The sequence below is a fragment of the Bombina bombina genome, chromosome 2 (genome assembly GCF_027579735.1).
Source record: "Bombina bombina isolate aBomBom1 chromosome 2, aBomBom1.pri, whole genome shotgun sequence".
NCBI classification, from domain to species: Eukaryota; Metazoa; Chordata; class Amphibia; order Anura; family Bombinatoridae; genus Bombina; species Bombina bombina.
In genome coordinates, this window is record NC_069500.1 from 608,006,276 (window position 1) to 608,032,087 (window position 25,812).

The 25,812-nt window shown below is 38.5% G+C and overlaps 1 protein-coding gene across 4 annotated transcripts in view; it reads left to right on the forward strand.

Annotated features, from left to right (window-relative positions):
* Positions 1 to 25,812, forward strand: part of KANK1 (KN motif and ankyrin repeat domains 1) — a 292,497-nt gene that overhangs the window by 233,909 nt on the left and 32,776 nt on the right. For all 4 annotated transcript variants that reach the window (XM_053702537.1, XM_053702535.1, XM_053702538.1 and 1 more), the window contains 3 exons: positions 20,384 to 20,584; positions 20,687 to 20,795; positions 22,685 to 22,903. In XM_053702537.1, the coding sequence (XP_053558512.1) occupies positions 20,384 to 20,584; positions 20,687 to 20,795; positions 22,685 to 22,903 (529 nt within the window). The remainder of the gene's footprint in view (positions 1 to 20,383; positions 20,585 to 20,686; positions 20,796 to 22,684; positions 22,904 to 25,812) is intronic.

The following is a 25,812-nucleotide window of genomic DNA, read 5'->3' on the forward strand; positions in this document are numbered from 1 at the left end:
GCTATTATATAAGGCTCGGAGACAGAATCCTTTATACTATTCCCATACTGTTTTGCGTGCGTCTACTTTTTTGGCACGCTTAGTTTGAATTTAACTCATCAGCCTTTAGGTTTACATGCGTCACGGATGTGCACGTCCCTTTAGTCTTTCTATAGTCCTTTCGTTCATCAGGTTAGTGCACATTCATCTTCTGCTATGCGCACGTCATGTATTAGTGCACTAACATTCCTTTTAGCTGTTAGGTTTTTTGTGCATGTTACTTTTTCTGATGAGCATTATCTGCCTATGGATGTTATGTTTATGTATCCTGCTTTGTTTTGCAGTTCGGTTTAGTGTGCATTGTACCTGTGAGTTTATTAAAAAGCTACTTAGGAGGGGGTAAGTGATTTCCATTCCTCAAGCTTTTTAAGGGGGTTATTGTGTCTATTGCATTGGCTTATGCTATACTGGAGCAGTTTGCTTTTGTCCCTAAATCTACCCAAGAAACTGAGTACCCTGAACACATCTCTACCATTATTAGTAGTGCTTATTGTAAAAGAGCTCAGGTGCCTTATGGGGCTCATGTTTAGAATTGTTTATGCATTCAGATCAACCTATTGCTCTAATGCTGTTTCCTTGGGTATTTCCTCCTGTTTGTTCATTTCAGAATACTAATATGGTTTCCCCTACTGTGAAAATCTTTATCAAGGCTGCAGTTTCTGAAGCACTTGCTGCTTTCCTGCCTTCAGACAAGTGTAAAAGCTCAGTTCAGATTTTACCTTCTACAACTTCTATGTGCCCTGAAACCAGGGATACTGCTATGTCTTCCGATGGTGAAGTTACATCTAGTGATGAGGAATCTTTAACTGATGTTGAACCTGATATTTCCTCTTTTTTGTTTAAAGTTAAACATATTTGTTTTCTTTTAAAGGTGGTCTTAATTACTTTATGGGTTAAAAATCCTAAAGTTTCTGATGATAAGCCTTGTAATCATTTAAATTCAGTTTTTAAGAATGTTGTTAATCTCCCTGAGGTTTTCCCTATTCCCGATGCTGTCTGATATGATTTCTAGGGAATGGTCTAAGCCAGGTAATTAGTTTACCCCTTCTGCAAGGTTTAAACAGTTATAGTCTCTAACTGCTGCTAATATTGATTTGTGGGAAACCGTTCCCAAGGTTGATGGGGTCATTTTCACTCTTGGCTAAATGTACTAATATTCCTTTGGAAGACATTACATCTTTTAAAGACCATTTAGATAGAAAGTTAGTCTATTCATAGAAGGGCCTTTTTACATGCAGTTTATATTCTCAGGCCAGCTATTTCTATTGCTGTTGTAGCTGATTCTTCTACTTAGTTATTATCAAGTCTTTCAGAACAGTATTCCGATTACTCTGCTAGTGCAAATCTTCTGGGTTTACTCGAGTGACAATTCTTTTATTTGTGATGCTGTATTTGATATTATGAAGATTAATGTCAATAGCATGTCTTTTGCAGTCCTTGCCAGGTGAACCTTATGGCTCAAATCTTGGTCTGCTAATATGGTGTTTAAATCCAGATTATCTCTTGCCTTTCAGGGAAAGAAATTGTTTGGTTCAGAGTTAGATTCTATAATATCTACTGTTGAGGTAAACAGGCTTTTCCTCAGGACAGGAAGTCTAGAGGGAAGTTTAAAGCTTCTAATCGTTTTCGTTCCTTTTCTCAGAATAGGGAACAGAAGGTTGATACTCCTGCTCAAAAGCAAGGCACCTCTGGTTCAGTCTGAAAACCTAGTGCTATCTGGAACAAGTCAGAGTAGGGTAAGAAATCTATCCCTACTACCAAAACTGCATGAATATGTGACCCCCGATCCAGAGGTCCTGGTAGTGGGCAGATTAAGCCTTTTTCAGGGTGATTGGTTTCAGTCTGTTCCAGACCCCTGGATTCTGAATATACTTTCTCAGGGATATTAAATTGTATTCAGAAAAAGGCTTCCCAGAGGAAGTTTTTTTTTCTGTCCAATGTTCCAAGGAATCCTGTAAAAGCTTAAGATTTGTTCAAGTCTGTCTCAGATCTGGAAGCTATAGGAGTGATTGTTCCAGTTCCTTTGCAGGAACAGGGGATGGGATTTTTATTCAAATCTCTTCATTGTTCCAAAGAAGGAAGGTACTTTCAGACCAGTTCTGGATCAGAAAGCCTTGAACAAGTTTGTAAGGATTTACTCTTTCAAAATGGAAACTATTCTGACTATTCTACCTTTTTGTTCAGCAAGGTAATTTTATGTCCACAATAGATGTAAAGGATGCTTGCCTTCATGTTCCTATTCACAAAGAACATTTACAGTTTCTGAGGTTTGCCTTTCTGGACAGGCATTTTCAGTTTGTTGCTCTATCATTTGGTCTGGCTACAGCTCCAAGAATATTTACAAAGGTTCTGGGTGCCCTTTTGTCTGTGATCAAGTGTCATGGTATTGCAGCGTTTCCATACCTGGACGACATCTTGGTTCAATCTCCGTTTTTTCCTTTATCAGAATCTCACACCGACAGACTCTTGTTGTTTCTTTAATAGTATGGTTGTAGGATCAATTTTTTCAAAAAGTTTTTTGGTTTCTCAAACAAAGGTAATGTTTTTGGGTTTTCAAATAGATTCAGTCTCCATGAGTCTTTCTCTAAAAGAACATAAAAGGTTAAAATTGGTGTTGGCTTATCTGAACCTTCAGTCTCTCTCATTTCCCTCAGTTGTTCTGTATGGAAGTCCTAGGTCTCATGATTCAGCTTCAGATGCAATTCCATTTGCACATTTTCATGAGGCCTCTTCAGCTTTGTATGCTGCGTCAATGGTGCAGAGATTATACTCAGCTGTCTCTAACTTGGTGACTGGATGTCAGGATGCCAGGAATCAGACTGAGACGAGAAGTGCAAAAATAATCACACCTTTATTAATAGCAAAAAATAATAAAAAGTCTACAAGTCAAATAAGAAGCCAGGAATCAAAACCAGAACTGGTAGTCAGACGAGCCGAGTCAGGAGCCAAAGCGAGTAGCCAGAATCAGGAACAAGGAGAACAGAAGAGTCAGGAACAAGCCAGGAATCAGGAACCAGGAGGGACGTCAGACAGCCAGGTAATACACAGGAGCTCTCACAAACATGTCTGATACAACGCAAGGGCAAAGCATACTGAACAGAGGCCCTTTAAATAGTAAGTGATGAAATCACAATTCTGAGACTGCATCCTATCTCACACGGATGATGTACACCAGTCTGGCCATAAGAGGAAGTGCAGGAAATGAGCAGCATCACAAAGTATGCACCAGAGTCAGCAAGAGAGGTGAGTAAAATGGCTGCCAGCAGCACATGGCTAACAAGGCAGGGAAAAAAACCTGACTTTGGATCATCAGTTTATTATCCAGGGGGCTTCTTTTGCTCATCCTACCTGGACTGTGATCATTACAGATGCAAGTCTCTCAGGTTGGGGAGCTGTTTAAGGGTCTCTGACAGCACAGGGAGTTTGGGATACTCGCAAGGCAAGGTTACCAATCAATGTTCTAGAACTCTGTGCAATTTTCAGGGATCTTCAAGCTTGGAAAGAGTCTGTTGAAAAGAGTCTTATCTCTGTTTCCAGACAGAAAATGTCACATCAGTAGCTTCAACCATCCTGGGCAAAATCACAGTTCCCTAGCAAAGATGGAGGTGTCTCGATTTCTCTCATTTGCAGAAAATATTTTTTGTCTGGTCTCTGCAATTCATATTCCAGGGATAAACAACTGGGAGGCAGACTTTCTCAGTCTTCAATCTCTACATCCAGGGGAGTGGTCTCTTCCCCAGGAAGTGTTAAATCAGATTGTGGATCTTTGGGGTCTCACAGGTAGTTTGTGAGGTCCAGGAATGTTCTAGTAGATCCTTGGTCTTTTTCAGCTTGCTTATCTGTTTCATGCTCTGGTACTTCTTCCCAGAGTAATTTCCAAGATAAGCCTAGAAAAGTCTTCGGTAATTCTTATTGCTAGGGCTTGGCCTTGCAGGATTTGGTATGCAGATTTAGTTCAGATGTCCAGTTGACCTCTGCCTCTGTGGCCAGACCTTCTGTCTTAATCCGGATCTCAAGTCTCTTAACTTGATGGCATGGGAATTGAATGTTTAGCCCTTAGACATAGCGGTTACTCTGATCCTGTGAATTAAATTTTAATTCTGGCTTGTAAGCTGTAACTAGGAGAATCTATCACAAGGTCTGAAAGTCCTTTATTTCTTGGTGTATGGATCATGGTTTTTCCTTGCATTCTTTCAGAATTTCCAGGATTTTGCCGTTCTTGCATGATGGTCTGGATAAGGGCCTATCTGCCAGTTCTCTGAAGATGCAGATTTCTGCTCTTTCAGTTTTGTTCATCAGAAATTGCTAATCTTCCTGATATTCATAGTTTTGTTCAGGCTCTTGTCCGTATTAAACCTGTAATCAAATCAATTTCTCCTCCATGGAATCTTAACTCTGTGTTAAAGGACCACTCAGTGTGCAGTAGAATAGCATAATTAACACATGCATCATATAAAGACAATGATTTAACACCTACTCTGAATTTCATATAAGCAGCAGTTTATTTTGACTTGAGTGTCTCTTTAAGGGTTTTCCAGGCTCCTCATTTAGAACCTATGCGTAAGATTGATATTAAACTACTTTCTTGGAAAGTCTTATTTCTTTTGGCTATTTCTTATTCTAGAAGAATTTTTAGTTATCTGCTCTTTCTTGTGAACATCCTTATCTGAGTTTTCTTCAGGTTTTACGGACTTCATTTGTTTTTTGCCCATGGTTGTTTCTTCCGATAATTTTTGCAGAGAAATTAGTGTTCTGTCTTTGTGTCCTAACACTAAGAATGCTTCAGAGAGATCTTTGCATTTTTTGGATGATGTTAAGGCATTGAAAATTACATTGATGCTACTAAGGATTTTAGCAAAACTTCTAGTTTGTTCATTTTTTTTCTGGTCCTAGGAAGGATCAAACATCTTCTGCTGTTTCTTTGACCTCTTGGTTAAAACTTTTGATTCACAAGGCTTATTTGGAGGCAGGTCAGCCTCCACCGCAGCAGATTACTGCCCATTCTACTAGGTCAGTTGCCACTTCTTTGGCTTTCAAGAATAAGGCTTCAGTTGACCAGATTTTCAAGACAGCTACTTCTTTGCATACTTTTACAAAATTCTACTATTTTTGAAGTTTTTGCTTCTTCTGAAGCAGTCTCTGGTAAAAAAAGGTTCTTCAGGTGGCTGTCTTAAGTTTTTTGCCTATTTAATATATTTTAAGTGCTTTAAAAAAAATATTGGGGTCGCGGATTTAATTTCTCAGTGAACAAAATATATTTTTTTAAATTCCTCCCTTTGTTATTACTTGTGGACTCCATAGCTTGGGTATAAGTCCCCAGGAGTAATAAATCATGGACTCTCACTACCTGTATGAAAGGCAACATAATTTATGCTTACCTGCTAAATTTATTTTTTTCATGGCTGTGAGAGTCCACGAGAACCCACCCTTATGTCTTTTTTGAGGTTAGTTTTTACTTTAGCACATCTTTTTTCCCTGCTCCTTTTATGGCTCTGCTGGGTAGCCAATCCAGGTATTAACTACTCCACATGATTGTATCATGACACTAAGTCTTTTTACTTTCAACTTGTAATACCAGTGCTTGAGTTTTATAAGGCCCATGAGCAATAAAGCATTATCACTCAATTTGTAATCTAGATAGTAAGTAATGGGAACAAAATCACATGCTCTGATTAAGAGCACCCAATTTTTGCATTAAAAAGTCCTTTTAAAATCAAACACACACACACTTTGGAGCTTGTACTATCAAGGTTTGCGCTAACTTTAGCACAAGCCAGTGATATTGCCTATTGCGTCCCATGCTAGCATTAGCGCACCACTTGTAATCTGGGCATATGTGTTTAACCCTTGCAAAGAGTATAAATTTACAGTTACATTTTTGCTCAAGAGCTGTAATCCTTGTAGTATCAGAGCAGATCTTAGCTGGTGATTGTCTGCTATAGGCAACTGCTGCCCCTAATTACCTAACTGGCCATGTTCTGTTCAGGAGCTGCACTGCTTGAAAATCTTAAGCAGAAGGTGTTTAACCTCTTGAGCATGGAAGGTTTTATTAGCTCTTCATCAGTGGGAAGCAAAGTGCCACCTCCTCCCATTCCAAACAAGCATGACCCGCTCTGGGCCCTCACAAGTATACAGATTATTTGACAGATAGTTATGACCTTTATCACTCAAGCTCTGTCTTTTTTTTTTTTTTTATATATTTTTTTAAGTTGATGCTTATTAATGATGCAGTATTAGTTAACTTATCTGGAGATGATACATCTTCACCAATCATCATGTAGCAAAAACAGTCAGGCATAATGTCCTTTTCTGACTTTTCCTGCTAAAGAATCTGACTCGCCCACTTTTGACCTCATACTTTATTAGAGTTTAAACAAATGTTTACTGGGGTAAAAAAAAAATAGTTTAAAGGCTGCTCAGGATAAGCTAATTCATGTGGCTGTTGCCTTATCAAACATTTATTTCAGATGGCAGACTTTCCATTGTAATGTGGAGAGCTATTCTGATAAGTAGATCTGAAATTGGCTGAGCTTCCCATAATCATAATCTGAGGTTTGTTGTTTGGTGAGGCTTTTATTAAAACAGAATCAAAGGTACATGAAACCTAATACTTTTGTTTCATGAATCAGATAGAGTATACAATTTTAATCATCTTTCCGATTTACTTCTATTACATTTGCTAAACTCTCTTAGTATCCTTTGTTGAAGTAGCAGCAATTCTCTACTGGGTGCTAGCAGAATGTCAGGTGAACAATGACAAGAGGCATATATGTGCATTTACCAGCTGTCTCCCAGTAGTGCATTGTTTCTCCTTTGCATTCTTAGGTATGCTTTTCAACAAAGGATACCAAGAAAAGAAAGCAAATGAGATAAAATAAGTAAATTGGAAAATTGATTAAAATTACATTCTTTATCTGAATCATGAAATAAATAATTTGGGTTATATGTGTTAATAAAGTTTTGTTTCAATAAAGTGTCTCTTCAAACATTCATGAAATAAAATGTTGGTTTTCATATTTTATGCACATTTGTATGAAAAGGTGTCTCATATATAATATATATTAGACATGAATTGAATTTGAATTTCATGTCTAGTAAATCATAAGAGTGGTGTTTTATTTGCAGGATAGCTTCTTTATCAAATGTGCAAATGATATGGAGATGGTAGATAAATATATCAAAATGTAGGCACAATTATAAATAAGTTCTCCTGTTTAATTACTGCAGTTTAAAGTAAAAGATTGATATCAACCAGAATTTATATATATTTTGTAAGCAAGAATGAGATTCAATTGCAAGTTAGAGTACATACAACCTCACCAGCCGGTCAGGCAGAACTGAGTAGCGTGGGAGCGATGCGCCGAACAGCTGAGCGGCTCAGAAATGACATCACAGGAATCAAAGATGAATCAGCTGGGAGATGATACGGCTGCACGTAACCCAAAACAAGCAGGAACTCTGAGATATATCTTTGACAATGTCCAAAGCCATAACAGTAGTTGATTGGTTACTGAGAAAAAAATGTTTAAATGTCCACAGAGGATAACGATATAGAAATATCTGTAACAAATCCAAAATTAGTATGGCTTAACAAAGTAGTAAGATTACTTCAATACCAAGCAGTGATTTAAGGAAAGGCAGCCCTTAAATAGCCCTAAGAAGGAGAATATTAACACCTCTTAAAGGGCCAGATGTTACAATATGTCAGTTTTAAAGTAATTTCCATCTTAATATGAGGAGAGTCCACGGCTTCATGCCTTACTTGTGGGAATACAGAACCTGGCCACCAGGAGGAGGCAAAGACAACCCAGCCAAAGGCTTAAATACCTCTCCCCCACTCCCCTCATCCCCCAGTCATTATTTGCCTTTCGTCACAGGAGAATGGCAGAGAGGTGTCGGAAGAGTCAGAGGGTAGTACGCTTCGGTATGGGACTGGAGTTTTAAGTAGTCTTGCCAGCCTCTCAGGGAGAGCATTGACGAATGTTAGGGTCTGGAGATGCAGGGACAGTCTTTCTGCAAAACCATCCAGACTAGTATTAACAGCTCCTAAGCAATCATTGTTGACGAGTTTCACTGCCTGCTTCTATCATTCAAGTCCATGTCAGGTGCGATGCTACAAGACTGTCAAACTTGAGAGTATGTGTGTCTTTTCCACTGTAGAGATTCCGGTAACATTGTTTAATTTTATCTCATATGATAATGTAAAGAAGACAGGGTCACAGTGTGGCTCCTTTATCTGTATGGAATCAAGGGTTAATATCTCCGGAAGGGGATTATTGAACAGGGGGGATTTATACATAACTTGCTTAATAATGTTTTATGCTGCGATGTGTGAGATGAGGCTCAGGCAGAAACATTTAACTTTTACTTTAGTTTTTGAGATACTGTGCGGTCTATTACTTGGCGTGTTTCTCTCTTGGAGCAGGGGCGGTCCTGCATGGCACTCCATGTGACTTGGTGTGGTCTCATTGACTTCCTCTTTTCTGACCATGCGGTTTACAGGAGAAGCAGTTTCTCTGTGGAGGACTGGGTCTTAGGAGGTTGTGAGGTCCCCCCGGCCATTGGAGGGTATAAAGGTGCCATTCCTCTTGTTCTGCTGTCCATCTTAAAAGCGCAAACTATGGAGGACTCTGATGCGTTAGAGGGTACTCTATTACCTGTTTTTATTGTATGGAGGCTATGGTATATCCACCTGCTCAATTATGTTTCACATGCCTCGATAAGGTAGTTATATCTAAAAAAACAAAGATGTTTAATACCACTGAGATGTCCACCTCTGAAGAGTCTCCGCCACGTGAGGTGCTTTCCCTGCAATCATCTCCTACTACACATACAGCCTCCCAATGCACTGCTAATCCTCCGCCGTGAGGGGCCCTTTTACCACCAGACTTTTCTGAACAGTTACAATCAGCAGTGTCTGTGGCCTTCAGTGCTTTACCTCGTCCTGCTAAGCGCAAGCGTAAGGTCAAATATTGCTATCCTTCCCAGGGGTCATCTGCCAATTTGTTGGATTTATCTGATACTAGATTATCCGCTGATGAAGACGTCTCTAATAGTTCAGAGGAGGCTCTTTCTGGGTCGGAATCTGCTGCTTCTAAACCTCCGGTTGTGGAGGAACCAGATTTTAGATTTAGGCTTGAGCACTTACGCTTCCTGTTAGAAGTGTTGGCTACGTTAGAGGTTCCGGAACCTACATTACCAGAGGAACCTTCTATTTCTAAGCTTGACAAGGTTTATGAGGACAGGGTGGTTCATACGAATGAATGGGAGAGACTTGGATTCTTCTTCATTTAAAAAATTGTTCCCCGTAGCAGACTCTCAATTAGAATTGTGGGGATTGGTACCTAAGGTGGATGGAGCTTTCTCCACGCTTGCTAAACGCACCACTATCCCGCTTGAGGATAGTTCATCATTTAAGGAGCTCACGGATAAGAAGCTAGAAACTCTATTAAGGAAAATGTTTCAGCACACAGGGTACTTGTTCCAGCCAGCAACGTCGGTAGCTGGAGCCTCTACCTATTGGTGCGACTCTCTATTGGAGATGATAGAGGTGGAAACTCCCCTCAATGAGATCCAGGAAAGAATTAAGGTCTTGAGGGTAGCTAATTCTTTCATCTGTGATGCTACCATGCAGATTATTCGCCTGAATGCAAAAACATCAGGTTTTTCTGTTCTAGCTCGTAGGGCTCTCTGGCTGAAGTCGTGGTCTGCAGACATGACTTCAAAATCTAGATTGCTTTCCCTTACATTTAAGGGGAAGATTCTGTTCGGACTCTATCATATCCACAGTAACTGGGGGCAAGGGTGCCTTTCTACCGCAGGATAAAAAGAATAAACCTAAAGAACAAGATCCTAATTTTCGTCCCTTTTGTTTGGATAAATTCCAACGCTAGCAGCCCTCTGCGAAGCCTGATCAGTCCAAGGGAACTTGAAAACCACCTCAATCTTGGAATAAATCCAAGCAGAACAAGGATAGGTTTCAAATTTCATCCACCCATGGGCAGATTCCTCTTATCAAACCTGTCTTAAAGACCAGAAAAATTTGATGCTTTTCTAGGGTGCATGAGGGATCTCTCCTCCCTAGGAGTAATTGTGCCGGTACCTTTATCGGAAAGAGGTCTAGGGTACTACTCGAACCTTTTTGTGGTCCCAAAGAAGGAGGGTACGTTTCACCTGATTCTAGACCTAAAGTGCCTTAACAAGTTTCTGTCGATCCCATCGTTCAAGATGGAGACGATAAGGTCTATTCTGCCCTCAGTTCAAGAGGGACAGTTCATGACTACACAAGACTTTAAGGATGCTTACCTACATGTGCCAATTCACAAGGATCACTAGATTCGCCTTTCTGGATCAGCACTTCCAGTTTGTGGCTCTTCCTTTTGGTCTGGCTACTACTCCAAGAGTCGTTTCGAAGGTTCTAGGGGCTCTGCTCACGGTAGCAAGGTCCAGAGGTATTCCAGTATTGCCATACTTGGACGACATCCTGGCATGATAATAGACTCCATATCCATGAGGATATTCCTTACACACCAGAGACGTTGCAAAATTACTTCCAATTGTCTTGCCCTCCAGACCTCCTCAAGGCCATCTGCGGCCCGGTGTATGGAGGTAATTGAGCTCATGGTGTCTAGCATAGATATCATTCCATTCGCCAGGTTCCACCTCAGACCTCTTCAACTGTACATGCTGAGGCAATGGAACAGTGACCACTTGGATCTGTCTCAACAGATTTCTCTGGACAACCAGTCGAGAGAATCGTTCTCTTGGTGGCTCTGTCCAGATAGCCTGTCCTTGAGGGGACAGATCTTGGCTCTATCGGTATTATTAAACAAGAGGCTCCTTGAGCTTCTTTATATTCAGTCTTTTGTTCAGGCTCTGTCTAGAATCGGGCCTGTGTTTAGACATTCTGCTCCTCCTTGGAGTTTGAATCTGGTTCTTAAGGTTTTGCAGAGAGCTCCATTTGAGCATATGCATTCAATTGACATTAAGCTACTGTCTTGGAAGGTTCTTTTTCTATTGCCTATTGCTTCGGCTCGCAGAGTCTCTGGGTTGGCGGCCTTGCAATGTGAGCCTCCGTACCTAGTCTTTCATGCGGACAAGTCTGTTCTTTGCACTGGGTTGGGGTTTCTCCCTAAGGTTGTGTCTGATCGTAACATCAATCAGAAAATTGTGGTTCCTTCCTTGTGTCCTAATCCTTCTTTTTCGAAAGAACGATTACTTCATAATCTAGATGTGGTTTGGGCTTTGAAATTCTATCTTCAGGCCATGAAGGATTTTAGATGGACTTCGGCATTGTTTGTTGTCTATTCTGGGAAGCGCAGAGGGCAGAAGGCTTCTTCCACTTCCCTAACTTTTTGATTGAGAAACATTATTCATTTGGCATATGAATCTGTGGGTCATAAGCCTCCTCAGAGGACTACGGCTCATTCAACCAGGGCTGTGGCTTCATCTTGGAACTTCAAGAAAAAGGCATCTATGGAGCAGATTTGTAGGGCGGCTACCTGGTCCTCCTTACATACCTTTTCAAAGTTTTACAAATTTGATGTTTTTGCTTCGGCTGAAGCAGCTTTTGGGTGAATGGTTTTGCAGGCTGTGGTGCCCTCAGAATAGGGTCCGCCTCTTTTGTTCCCTCCCATTTTTCATTCAATGTCCTTGAGCTTAGGTATATGTTTCCCACAAGTAAGGAATGAAAACGTGGAATTTCCTCATATTAAGATGGAAAACATAAATTATGCTTACCTGATAAATTAATTTCCATCTGTATGAAGAGAGTCCACGGCCCCGCCCATTTTCTCCGTTGGGCGGACCAACATTTTTGTTTGTTCTTCTGGCACCATTTCTACCCTGATATATCTCCTACTATTCCTTGTTCCCTCAGCAGAATGACTGGGGGGTGAGGGGAAAGGGGAGGGTATTTAATCCTTTGGCTGGGGTGTCTTTGCCTCCTCCTGGTGGCCAGGTTCTGTATTCCCACAAGTAAGGAATGAAGCCGTGGACTCTCCTTATACAGATGGAAATAAAATTATCAAGTAAGCATAATTTGTTTTTGTATTTGCATACTATATATCTACAATTGCACTGCGTTGTAAATTATATGTATACACACTGTCCTGGTCTCTTTTACTCTGTAGTATTCTGTGCAGAATACTGTAAGTTCATGTACATTTCACTATACTTAAAGGGACAGTCTACTTGAACATGTTTGTTTAAAAAGATTGATAATCCCTTTATTACCCATTCCCCAGTTTTGCATAACCAACACTGTTATATTAATATACTTTTTAGCTCAGTGATTACCTTGTATCTAATCATCTGCAGACTCCCCCCTTATCTCAGTTATTTTGACAAACTTGCATTTTAGCCAATCAGTGCTGACTCATAAATAACTCCACGGGAGTGAGCTCCATGTTATCTATGTGTCACACATGAACTAGCTCTGTCTAGCTGTGAAAAACTGTCAAAATACACTAAGAGATAAGAGGCGGCCTTCAAAGACTTAGAAATTAGCATATGAGCCTACCTAGGTTTATGCTAAAAGTAAATTGGAAAGTTGCTTAAAACTGCATGCCCTATCTAAATCATGAAAGTTTTATTTTCACTAGACTGTCCCTTTAACAGAGGATTCGGCACCCTGAAATAGATGTTTTATATTCCATTAGATATGCTTTTTCCTTTGTTACTCTTTTGGTTTGTCAGCTGTATTATTATTTATTATTGATTGATCTGTGTTCTATACATGGTAACAATTTTCTTGATTATTATGTTTAATAGTTGAAACAATTGTTTATGTAAGTAGAAACAACAAAAAAGACTCTATGTTCAGTCTTAATTATTAAAGGCTTTATTATGTCGCAATTTTAGACAATCATTTTAGAATGTTTTTCTTCTGTCCTTGTTTATTATGTATAACCTTGTTAAAGGGACAGGAAACCCCCAAAAAATTATTTCATGATTTGGGTAGAACATACAATTTTAAAGAACTTTCCCATTTACTTATATTCTTATATTATCAAATTTGCTTTATTCTCTTATTTTTCTTTTCTGAAGGAACAGCATTGCACAACTTGCAGATAGATGAACACATTTAGTTAGCCAATCATAAGAGACAAATGTGTGCAGGCACCAATCGGCAGCTAGCTCCCACTAGTGTAGGATATGTGTGTATTCTTTTTCAACACAGGATACCAAGAGAACGAAAACACATTTGAAAGAGAATTTAAAAGTGTCTTAAATGCCTTGTTACATATAATAGAAAATACTACCCCACAAATGTCGAGGAGATTGCTGATATACATATTCACGTCAGTTAAGTTGTGCATCGCCCGAGCGTGGAAATCCCCTGAACCCCCGCGTCTTGCAGAAATTGGCGCAGTGGTTGACTACATGACCAGCATGGAGAGAGATTTTTTTCAACTCGATTGATCAGATGGACACCTATTGGCTAATATGGAATACCTGGCTACACAAATAATAAGAATTTTAACTGCCGCTCTGGTCTTTATACGTAGAAGGGAGGATTTTCTTCTTCCTCCTGTTTCTTCTCCTACCACCCACCCTTACCCTATGATCTGAGAGCAGACTTAACACTGATGTGCTGCTGTGCAAACAAATAATTTATTATGTACTTATGTTCAATATCACCGAGATCCACAAATACCCATACTGGATATATTGCTGAATCCCATCGATAATGTGACATACAATTAGTGACTGTTAATTGTTTTGATACAACAAAACGTATCCATGCAAACATTTACAACAAGTTGACATCTCGTATATAACAGTATTTGATGATTATCTGTTTAATTGTGAGAAAAAAATATTCTTAAATGATATGGTTAATCTGAATCAAGCAAGTTTAATTTTGATTTTCCTATCCCTTTAAGATAGATGTTGGGTGACCTTAGTGACAATGGGAGGATCATGTGGCAGGGGTGTCTTAGATTAGGGAGGATTGAGCAGTGGGACCAGGCTTTTTGGGCACGGTCACTGTTTGAATCTAAAGCATTTGGGGCTGGGGTTTACAGTAAGTAATAGTTACAGTTTAAGGGGCTAAACAGTTAGCATAAATTGTGGTGAGGTGAACTTAGTGCAGTGAAACATATATTTTTCTCTCAGTTGTAGGCTGCCTGGAGGCAAATATATGGGCTGACCAACTTCACATAGTAGCATCAACCATAGGACACTAATATTGCTATTATAGTGTAGCTAAGTAGCCCCCTTTAGAATTAACAGCTGGTGCTATTACATGCAAGGGTATTGCTCTATTTGTATGTGCTTTATATTTGATCACAAGCCAATCACTAGTGACTGCACTGTTGCTCTGTAAGAACCCTGTAGCTATATACTGCACAAGCATAATCTGGCCCTCAGTCAGTACTAACATATATGTGGTGCTTGGTGGAGTTGGGAAACAACTTCATCCAGAAAGCTGATGTTAGTTTAATCTATATTTCTTTCATGTAAGTGGCAAGAGTCCATGAGCTAGTGACATATGGGATATACATTCCTACCAGGAGGGGGAAAAGTTTCCCAAACCTCATAATGCCTATAAATACACCTCCCACCACACTTATACCTTAGTTTTTACAAACTTTACCTCCTATGGAGGTGGTGAAGCAAGTTGTGCTTGATTTCTTCTGTTATTTGCTCTTCTAAGCATTCTGAAGCCCAATTCCTCTGAGTACAGTGTTTGTCAGAGGGATGTAAGGGGAGTATTGCCTATTGATTTTATGGTTTCACCCATGGGAAATCTATTCAAAGGCTCTCTGTAATCGGTCGCAGGGATTCATCCCCTGCCTCCCTTTTCAGATCGACGTTATACTCCTATACCATTACCTCTGCTTATATTTTTCAGCACTGGTTTGGCTGTCTGCTATATGTGGATGGGTGTCTTCTGGTTCTCTTTATATTTTTAAGAGTTATGATGCTTATTTTTCTGCATCTTACTTTAGTTTAAGCATTTTTTCCCATTTCTGAAACTGCTATTTGAGGAAATTGGATATTTTGTTTAAACGTTTTTTTTCTTTTTACATTTTGCAAGATGTCTCAGTCTGATCCTGCCTTTGATGTTGCTGTAGAAACCATGCTGCATGAACACAGTTCTACCAAATCTTAGTGTGTCTGTTGTAAATTAGCTGATGTTATTTCTTCAGCTCAATTATGTGGTATTTGTCATGACAAACTGTTGAATGCTGATAATGTTTCTATTAGTACAAATACATTTTCTGTTGTTCCTTCAACATCTAATGTACCTGATATTCAAATAAACATAAAAGGTCTTTTAAAACTGCTGATAATTCTGATGAACTTTGTATTGACCGTCAACATACTGAAATATCCTCTGCTGATGAGGATCTCTCTAGTTCAGAGGATCCTGAATCAGATTCTGAAATTGACAAATCTTCCTATCTGTTTAAGATTGATTATATTCGTTCTTTGTTGAAGGAAGTGTTAGTTACTTTGGGTATTGAAGAGTCTAGTCCTCTTGATAACAAAGCCAGTAAACGTTTAAATTCTGTTTTTAACCCTCCTAAGGTTGCTCCTGAGGTTTTTCCTAATCCAGATGCTGTTTCTGTTATGTTTCTGTTATGATTACTAAGGCTCATTCTTCTTTTAATATTTCTTCTAGGTTTAAGAAGTCATATCCTTTACCTGTGGCTAATTAAGAGTTTTGGGAAAAGTCCCCAAAGTTGATGACGCTGTTTCTACTCTTGCCAAACATACTACTATCCCAATGGAAGATAGTACTTCTTTTAAGGATCCTTTAGACAGGAAGATTGAATTTTAGCTCAGAAAAGCTTATTTAAATTCTGGTTATATTCTTAGACCGTCCATATCTATGGCGGATGTGGCTGCTGCTTAAACATTTTGGTTGGACAGTTAAGCTCATCAGGTAGAAGATTCTGATTTGTCTAGCATTGTTCTTCTGCTTCAACATGCTAATCATTTCAATTTGTGATGCTATATTTGACATTATTAAGATCAATGTTAAATCTATGTCTTTATTTATTTTAGATAGAAGAGCTTTATGGCTTGAAATCTTTGAATGCTGACATGGTATCTAAATCTAGATTACTATATCTATCTTTCCAGGGTAAGAATTTGGTTCTTAATTGGATTCTATTATTTCCACTATCACTGGGGGGAAGGGAGTTTTTTTACCCCAAGATAAAAAGTCTAAGGGTAAATTTAAGGCTCCTAATCATTTTCGTAAAGAACAAATAACCACTCCTTCCCCTAAGGTCTCTGGTTCCAATTTGAGACCATCTTCAAATTGGATTAAGACCAGCCTTATAAAAAAATAAATCCAGCCCCCAAGACTGCATGAAGGTGCGGCCCTCAATCCAGTTCAGCTTGTGGGGGCAGATTGAAATTATTTCAGGAATTCAGAATATTGTGACTCAAGGGTATCGAATAGGTTTCAGAGTAAGACCTCCCGTGGAAAGATTCTTTCTCATGTTCCAAAAAATCCTGTAAAGGCTCAGGCTTTTCTGAAATGTTTCAGATCTGGAGCTTTCAGGGGTGATTGTACCAGTTCCTCTCCAAGAACAGGGTTTGGGGTTCTATTCAAATATATTCATTGTCCCAAAGAAAGAGAAACATTTTTCACACCAATTCTGGATCTGAAGTTTTTAAATTGTTTTGTAAGCGTCCCAACTTTCAAGATAGTGACTATAAGGACTATTCTGCCTTTTGTTCAGCAAGGGCATTTTATGCCCGCAATAGACTTACAGGATGATTATCTTCATATTCCAATTCATCCAGACCACTATCGGTTTCTGAGATTCTCTTTTCTAGACAAGCATTACCAATTTGTCGCTCTTCCATTTGGCCTAGCGACAGCTGCAAGAATCTTTGCGAAGGTTCTCAGTGCCCTTCTATCTGTAATCAGAGAGCAGGGCATTGCGGTGTTTCCTTATTTGGACAATATCTTGGTACTAGCTCAGTCTTTTCATTTAGCAGAATCTTACATAAAACAACTATTATGGTTTCTTCAAAGGCATGGTTGGAGGATCAATTTACAAAAGAATTTCTTGATTCATCAAACAAAGGTTACCTTTTTAGGTTTCCAGATAGATTGTGTCCATGACTCTGTCTTTAACAGACAAGAGGCGAATGAAATTGGTTTTTGCTTGTCTAAACCTTCAATCTCAATCATTCCCTTTAGTGGCTTTGTGCATGGAGGTTTTATGTCTTATGACTGCAGCATCAGACGCGATCCCCTTTGCCCGTTTTTCATATGAGACCTCTGCAGCTTTGCATGCTTGATCAATGGTGCAGAGATTATACTCCGATATCACAACTGATATGCTTAAATCCCAACATTCAACTCTCTCTGTCTTGGTGGTTGGACCATCACCATATTGTTCAAGGGGCCTCATTTGTTCATCCTACCTGGACTGTGATCACAACAGATGCAAGTCTTACAGGTTGGGAAGCTGCCTGGGGGTCTCTGACAGCACAAGGGGTTTGGGAACCTCAGGAGACGAGGTTACCAATCAATATTTTAGAACTCCCTGCTATTTTCAGAGCTCTTCAGGCTTGGCCTCTATTAAAGAGAGAACTTTTCATTTGTTTTCAGACAGACAATGTCACAACAGTGGCATATGTCAATTGTCAGGGAGGGACTCTTTAGCAATGAAAGAAGTATCTTGGATACTTTCTTGGGCAGAGTCTAATTCTTGTCTGATTTCTGAGATTCATATTCCAGGTGTAAACAATTGGGAAGCAGATTATCTCAGTCGTCAGACTTTGCATCCAGGGGAGTGGTCTCTCCATCCAGATGTGTTTCATCAGATTGTGCAGATGTGGGGTCTTCCAGAGATACATCTGATGGCCTCCCTTTTGAACAAGAAACTTCCCAGATATCTTTCCAGATCCAAGGATCCTTAGGCGGAGATGGTGGATGCTTTAGCAGATCCTTGGTTTTACCAACCTGCTTACATTTTTCCACCTCTAGTTCTTCTTCCAAGGGTCATCTCTAAGATCATAATGGAACAATCTCATGTGTTTCTCATAGCACCAGCATGGCCTCACAGGTTTTGGTATGCAGATCTTGTCCAGATGTATGGCTGCTAGCTTTGGCCACTTCCTTTAAGGCCAGACCTTCTGTCTCAAGGGCTGTTTTTCCATTAGGATCTCAAATCTCTAAATTTGAGGGTATGGAAATTAAACGCTTAGTTCTTAGTCATAGAGGTTTCTCTGACTCAATGATTAACACTATGTTACCGGCTAGTAAGTCTGTTTCAAGGAACTTTTATTATCAAGTTTGGAAAACCTATATTTCACGGTGCTCCACTCATAATTTTTCTTGGCATTTTTTTAGAATTCCTAGGATTTACAGTTTCTTCAGTATGGTTTGGATAAGGGTTTGTCTGCAAATACTTTGAAGGAACAAATCTCTGCTCTTTCTGTCTTATTTCATAGAAAGATTGCTAAACTTTCTGATATTCACTGTTTTTTGTTCAGTCTTTGGTTCATATCAAACCTGTTATTAAGTCTATTTCTCCTCCTTGGAGTCTCATTTTGGTTTTAAGGATTTTGTAGACTCCTCCTTTGAGTCTATGCATTCTTTGGATATTAAACTACTTTCTTGGAAAGTGCTATTTCTTTTGGCTATCTCTTCTGCTAGAAGAGTTTGAGTTGTCGGCTCTTTCTTGTGAGTCTTCTTATCTGATTTTCCATCAAGATAAAGCTGTTTTACGGACTTTGTTCAAATTTTTGCCTAAAGTTGTGAATTCTAACAACATTAGTAGGGAAATTGTTGTTCCTTCCTTGTGTCCTAATCCTAAGAATTCTCTTGAAAGATGTCTACATTCTCTAGATGTGGTAAGAGCTTTGAAATGTTGAAGGATTTCAGAAAGACTTCTAGTCTGTTATTTTTTCTGGTTCCAAGCAAGGTCAGAAAGCATCTGACATTTCTTTAGTTTCTTGGTTGAAACTTTTGATTTGGAGGCGGGGTAGACTCCGCCTCAGAGAATTACAGCTCATTCTACTAGATCAGTTGCCACTTCTTGGGCTTTCAAGAATGAAGCTTCAGTTGATCAGATTTGCAAAGCAGCAACTTGGTCTTCTTTGCATACATTTACTAAATTTTGCCATTTTGATGTATTTGCTTCTTCAGAAGCAGTCTTTGGTAGAAAGGTTCTTTAGGCAGCTGTCAAAGTTTGATTCTTTTGCCTACAATTTGAGTTTTTTGAAATTATTTAAGAAAACTTAATTATTATTTGGATTTAATTTTTTTCAGCGGAAATATCCGTTTTTATTTTATCCCTCCCTCTCTAGTGACTTTGTGGTTTTCCACATCTTGGGTATTGTATCCCATATGTCACTAGCTCATGGACTCTTGCCACTTACATGGAAGAAAACATAATTTATGTAAGAACTTACCTGATAAATTCATTTCTTTTATAGTGGCAAGAGTCCATGAGACACCTATTTTTTTGGTGGTTATGATTTTTTATTGTTTAAAAGCACATTATTTTTTCCAGTTCCTCTTTTTGTATGCTTTTTTACTCCTTTTTACACCTCACTACATGGCTATACGTTAAACTAAGGTATGAGTGTGGTGGGAGATGTATTTATAGGCATTTTGAGGTTTGGGAAACTTTGCCCCATCCTGGTAGGAATGTATATCCCATATGTCACTAGCTCATGGACTCTTGCCACTATGAAAGAAATTAATTTATCAGGTAAGTTCTTACATAAATTATGTTTTTTTTGTTTTTGTTTTTTTGTTAAAAGGTTTGTATAATTTGGAATTTACAGATTTGATTAAATTATTTACACTTTGCAGTTGTTCTCTTGGTAAACTTTGTTGAAAAGTATACCTAGGTAGGCTCAGGAGCTAGCTGTTGAGTGGAGGCTGCACATAATGTATATGCTCTATTTTTATTGGCTCACTGATGTATTCAGCAAGCTTCCAGTATTGCATTGCTGTTCCTTTAACAAAGGATACCAAAGAGAATGAAGTAAGCTTGATAATAGAAGTTAATTGGAAAGTTGTTTAAAGAAATTAATTGGGTTTCATATCCCTATTAGTAAGGCCTACATTTTGAAAACAGAGGTTCCATTCAATATTACTCTGAGTGCAGTTCCAGTGTTGTATTTGTTTTGCACTGATATGTTCTGTATAACTGTGTTTCTCAATTTCAGTCTTCAAGTACCCCTAACAGGTCATATTTTTTATGGTATTTGAGGACTGGCTGGACTGGAGAAACACTGCTGCGTACAATGGTGTTACCTTTCTGTACAATGCTTATCTTAAAAATAAAATAAAAATTCTTTGAAAACAGAAAAACAATACGAATGACTAAAATGCAATCTTTCTACATTTTATCAGGACCTCAGCTTGATCCTCGAGCAGTTAACGACAATGCCACTTCTGGTTCTCAACCTGTTGGTCTTCATCAGAGATCAGGTGCCATGCAGCTTGATATGCTCAGTATGATGAAAACTACAGACGACTTATGTGCAGCGCTTCCCTCCGGTCTTCATAACCAAATGCAGATCACGGATGAAGACTTTGCTTCTGACATTTATGGTAAGTATTCATTCTCATTCTATTTGAGTTCATGTTCCTCCGTTAAAATATGATAAACCATATTGTTTTTATTTTACTGATATTTTTTTTTTATTTTTGAAGTAAATGCAAGTGGCCAGGTCACACTGAAGTCCATAATGAAAAGAACGGATGAGAAAAAGGAGTCTTCAAATACAAAGAAAAATCTTCAGTTTGTTGGTATAAATGGAGGGTAAGCAGCATTTTATAAAAAAAAAGCGTTCGCCAGTTATTTTGAAATTATTCATAAAAAGGACTGAGCACATTGCAGTGTCTGTGTATTTCACTAGATGATCCTGCAAATTTGTATTATATCATCATTAATATCCTGAGTGTATATGTAGCACAAGTGTTATTTACAGAGGTGTACAACGGGTGCCATAAATACTTGGGGCTCATTTCTTAAAGCAATACCATGTATGTTGCGTTCCTTGCTTATAAATCTGTCAGTTCAGGGACTAGGGGCAAATGTGCTTACTTAAAGGGACACTCAATTAAAATTAAACTTTCATTATTCAGATAGCGCATGCCATCTTAAACAACTTTCCAATTTACTTCCACATTCTTTTTATATTTAAACTTTTTGAGTCACCACCTCCTACTGAGCATGTGCAAGAATAAGTGTGTATGCATTTGTGAATGGCTGATGGCTGTCACATGGTACGTGTATGCATTTGTGAATGGCTGATCGCTGTCACATGGTACAGGGGGAGTGGAAAAAGGCATAACTTTTAAAATTGTCAGAAAATTTTTTTTCTACTCATTTGAAGTTTAGACTAAGTGCTATTGCACTGTCTTGTTATCTTGCATTTGTTGATTATGCAAATCTACTGTGCTGACTGTTCCTTTAAGAACAGTCCAGGTATCAAGGTGAAAGCTATGTATAGATTTATTATAAAACAACTCAATTGAAGGGTTCTGTAGATAAAGTTGAAGGTGACTATGCAAGGTTTTAAATTGTAATGTTTTGTTTGTGGGCTGTATTGATTGACAGAAAGTTGAAGTAAACAAAACGGCTTCTTGGAGGGGAAGATGTTACATTTTATTTGTAATAACAATTTATAGGAAGTACGGACTTGTAGTTGGGACTCTACTGCTGAATTAGTTAATCACAAGTGACTTCTGGAAGCACCAAGGGCTAAGATAGTACTGAAGTTTGTCTGACACCTCTATTTTATTTTGCATATTCCTATCAGACCTCAAGGACTCCACTAATGAAAATAACAGTTGGGAATAATGTGCGCATAGGTAACTGTATAGACAAGACAAGTAAAAAAACAAAAGGTCAACAGAAAGTGTTAATCATTAAAGCCATCTTTAAGGGATTATAGTCACACAATATTAACTCTATCGTATTGAGCTAAGTATTGTCTTATATCCTTACTGTGCTTTATGTAGTCTCAGCTGATGTTTCTCATTCACAAGTATATGCTCAAGCAACAGACAACAACAACAAAAAAATAATAATATAATGTAGTATACTTAAAGGGACGTACCTGTCAAAATGGAAATGCACATAGATGAATGACATCTTTGAATAGAAACATGTTAGTAATATACATGTATTGACAAAAATGCTTCTAGTAAAAGTTACCATTGCTTTAGTGTTAAAAGCAGCACTAGATATTTTCAATGCACCAGCAATTTAAGTATTGCAGATGCTCAGAGCACCAGTGGAACTTGTATCATGTCAGCAATTAACAAATTGAGTCATTACTAAGCGCCTTAGGCTCTCTGAGCAAGCGCTGTGTTTAAAATGCTGGTGCATGGTGCATACTTAAATACAATTTTGAAACAGCTATAGCTTGTATTAGAAGCATTTTTTCTAATGTATATTACAAAATTGCTTATTTTCAAAAGTGAAATGCATCTGTGTGGATTTACCGTTATGGCTGTGCACAGAAGAACTACACGCACTTGTTATAACTTCTTTGTTATAATTTGTGGTGAAAGCACAAATCAGATTTCCTGTGCCTGTAACTACCTCAACCTGTAAGTAGATGGACAGAATTAATTAATTAATGCTTTATTACCAATTATATATGCTTCCATGTGTCTCTGAAAGTATTTTCTTTTATCTAGGTATGAAACTACATCAAGTGATGATTCAAGTTCTGATGAAAGTTCCTCAACAGAGTCTGATGACGAATGTGAAAAAGATGAAACTTTTAATGAGTCTGACGAGATATACCCTGGTGTGGTAAGGGGGCAACAAGAAGTTCCTGAATCTCCAAGTGATGCAGAGAAAGAACAAATGCAAGTGACAGAAAAAGAAACAGATAAAGTAGAAATTAGAGAAAGGTATGTTCCTAGCTTAAAGATGTTATGTGAGTATAGTAGAGTATTTTGGCCTAGGCCTGTAGGTGTAGATTTTGAAGAAATTATGCTTTTCCACTCTTTTGCTTACTAAATTATCCTTTATTAATTTATTTTGTAAGAGGATGAGAGTCCATATGGTAATTTATAACATGCGGGATATACTTAATGCCACTAGAAGGAGGTCAAGAATCCTCACAAGAGCTTTAATCCTGTTCTTGGCCTCCCAGGAGAGAGGTTGAAGATGGAGGTGTTCTTCAAATTATTTTTTCTTTTATTTCCTATTTATATTGGAAAGTGTGAGACCCAGCACCTCTTGTATGTTTCATACAGTGAAGATTCCCTAGTATATGCTTGTCGATCTGGATGAAACAGGGGTATAGGATTGCCTTTTGTTATGGCACTGCATTACCCTAATGGGTTTTTGGCCATAACTGCCCTCAGGCTACACAGGGACTTGTTCCTTAGCCTACTCCTGAGGGGATACAAGTATATCCACCAGACATCCTCTGCAGTACTTGTACTAGCACTAGTTGGGCTCTCTACTGGATCAGCAATCTGTCAGCATTCTGGAAAGCTCGGTGGAGGGGTGCTTCAGTCAAGGTAAGTGACTGAGGCACTTACTAGCCTATTTAGGTAGTAGGTACTTGTTTTTCACATGTACATCATAGTTAGGGGACCCTATTGCTCCACTACTTGAAGCTGTGTGCAACCTTTTTTCTGTCAGGAGGCATTTTCAACATCTCTGAGGAGTTTTATTTTATAATTTTTGGACTTTCTAAACGATCTAGAGGTTTGTGAGCACTGTCACAAGAGTTGCTAGGGGGTGTATAGGTTTTAAAAACCATGTTTTTGTGTAATTTTCTTTCTTACATATCCCCCCATGTCGGAGGTTTCTTAGGACTGTGGCTAGTGGTATTTGATTTATATATCCATATTCTGTAAACTTTTTGTTATTTATTTTATTTTAACAGTCTAACATGTCTGCCCCCCCTTAATATGTCAGACCTGTTAGAAGAGAGATCCACAGATCATATACGTATTCAATCCTCCTGCTTACTTTGCAAAACTGTTCCAGTTAGTCAAATTAACCAGTTATGTACTGGTTGCGCTCTGCAGCTTTTACATTCTTTTCGGCCCTCTGCCTTTATGGCTTCAAATATAAATATTTGCCCTGTACCAGTATATATATCTCAGGGGACTACTACTGATTTTTTTCCCTGAATTTAAGTCAAATCTCCATAAGACTATGGCTGAATTTTTGGCAGTCATCCCCAAATCAAGTAAGCGTAAATGCAAATCTGGGGATTTGCCCACTACTAATATGCAACATTTGCATGGATCCTCCTTTTAAATTCAGATTCTTAGAGTTCTGACTCTGCTGATTTTATGTTATGAATTTTCTGAGGGTAAACTTTCTTCTGACGAACCAGAATCTGTGGCTGAACCTGAGTTGATTATTCTTTCCGGTTCATGGTTGAACACATTTGCACTCTCTTGCTTGAGGTGCTAAACATCTTGGATATCTCATACTATAAGCCTGCATATTCTAAGATTGTTAATCAAATAAATCTAGTTTTTAAGGCCCATCAAAAAATCTCTAAAGTTCTTGAGGCTCCTGATTTGGTATCTGACTATATTACTAAGGAGTGGAAGAAACCTGGCATTTCTTTTGCTCCTTTTAACAGGTTTAAGAAAATGTACCCACTTCCAGAAAAAAATTGGAACTTTGGGTGAGTATACCGAAAGTGGATGGAGCATTTTCCACTTTGGCAAAGCTACAACTATTCCTATGGAAAACAGCACTTCTTTCAGAGACCCTATGGACTGTAAATCCGTCTTTTCTAAGGAAGCTCTTCTACCAAACAGGTCTTCAACTCAGACCTGCGGTTGCCATCACTAATGTTGCTGTGGCCGCATCACTCTGGTGTGAATTTCTCTCTCAGGTGGTCTAAGATCAATCCTCTGAGGACATCCAGAATTGTATTAAGGAATTAAAAATGTCTAATGATTTTATTGTGACACTGTCTACCTGGATATTATCAAAATTGACATCGAGAATATGTCTACTGCTATTCTGTTAAGGAGGGCTTTATGGCTAAAGTCTTGGTCGGCTGACATGGTTTCAAAGAACAGATTAATGACATTTATTTGAAGGAACTTTCTTTTTTAATTGAATTCCATTATCAAGAATATTACTGAAGGAAAAGGAGCCTTTCTCCCTCGATAATTATCTAAAGGGAAGAACAGACAAGGATACCGTTTTTGTTTCCTTTTGCTCTTTAAGAGATCAAGTCTTCTCCCTCTCAGAAACCTAAGTAATCTAAGCCCTCCTGGAAAACCCGGATCATCATGGTCTAAGAACAAGCAGACCAAGTCCATCTCCAATCAAAAATCAGCATAAAGGGACGGCCCCAATCCAAATTCTTGTCTGGTAGGGGACAGATTGAGTCTTTTTCAGAAGGCCTGGTTCCATTCAGTTCAAAATCCTTGGGTCATAAACATAATCTCCCCTGGTTATTGAATATGATGTAAATCCAGGCCTCCTCTGGAGCAATTTAATCTGCCTCATGTTCCAAATAATTCAGAAAAAGTGGCTGCTTTTTTCCAATGTGTTCAGGATCTAGATGACATGATTTATAGTTTCTTTTCAGACCTATTCTGGATTTAAAAACACTGAACAAATTTGTTCGGGCTCCCACCTTCAAGATGGAAACTATTCATACAATTTTGCCCTTAAAGGGACATTAAACCCACATTTTTCTTTCATTATTCAGATAGAGAATACAATTTTAAACAAGATTCCAATTTACTTCTATTTTCTTATTTGCTTCATATTTTAGATATCCTTTGTTGAAGAAATAGCAATGCACATGAGTGAGCCAATCACGCAA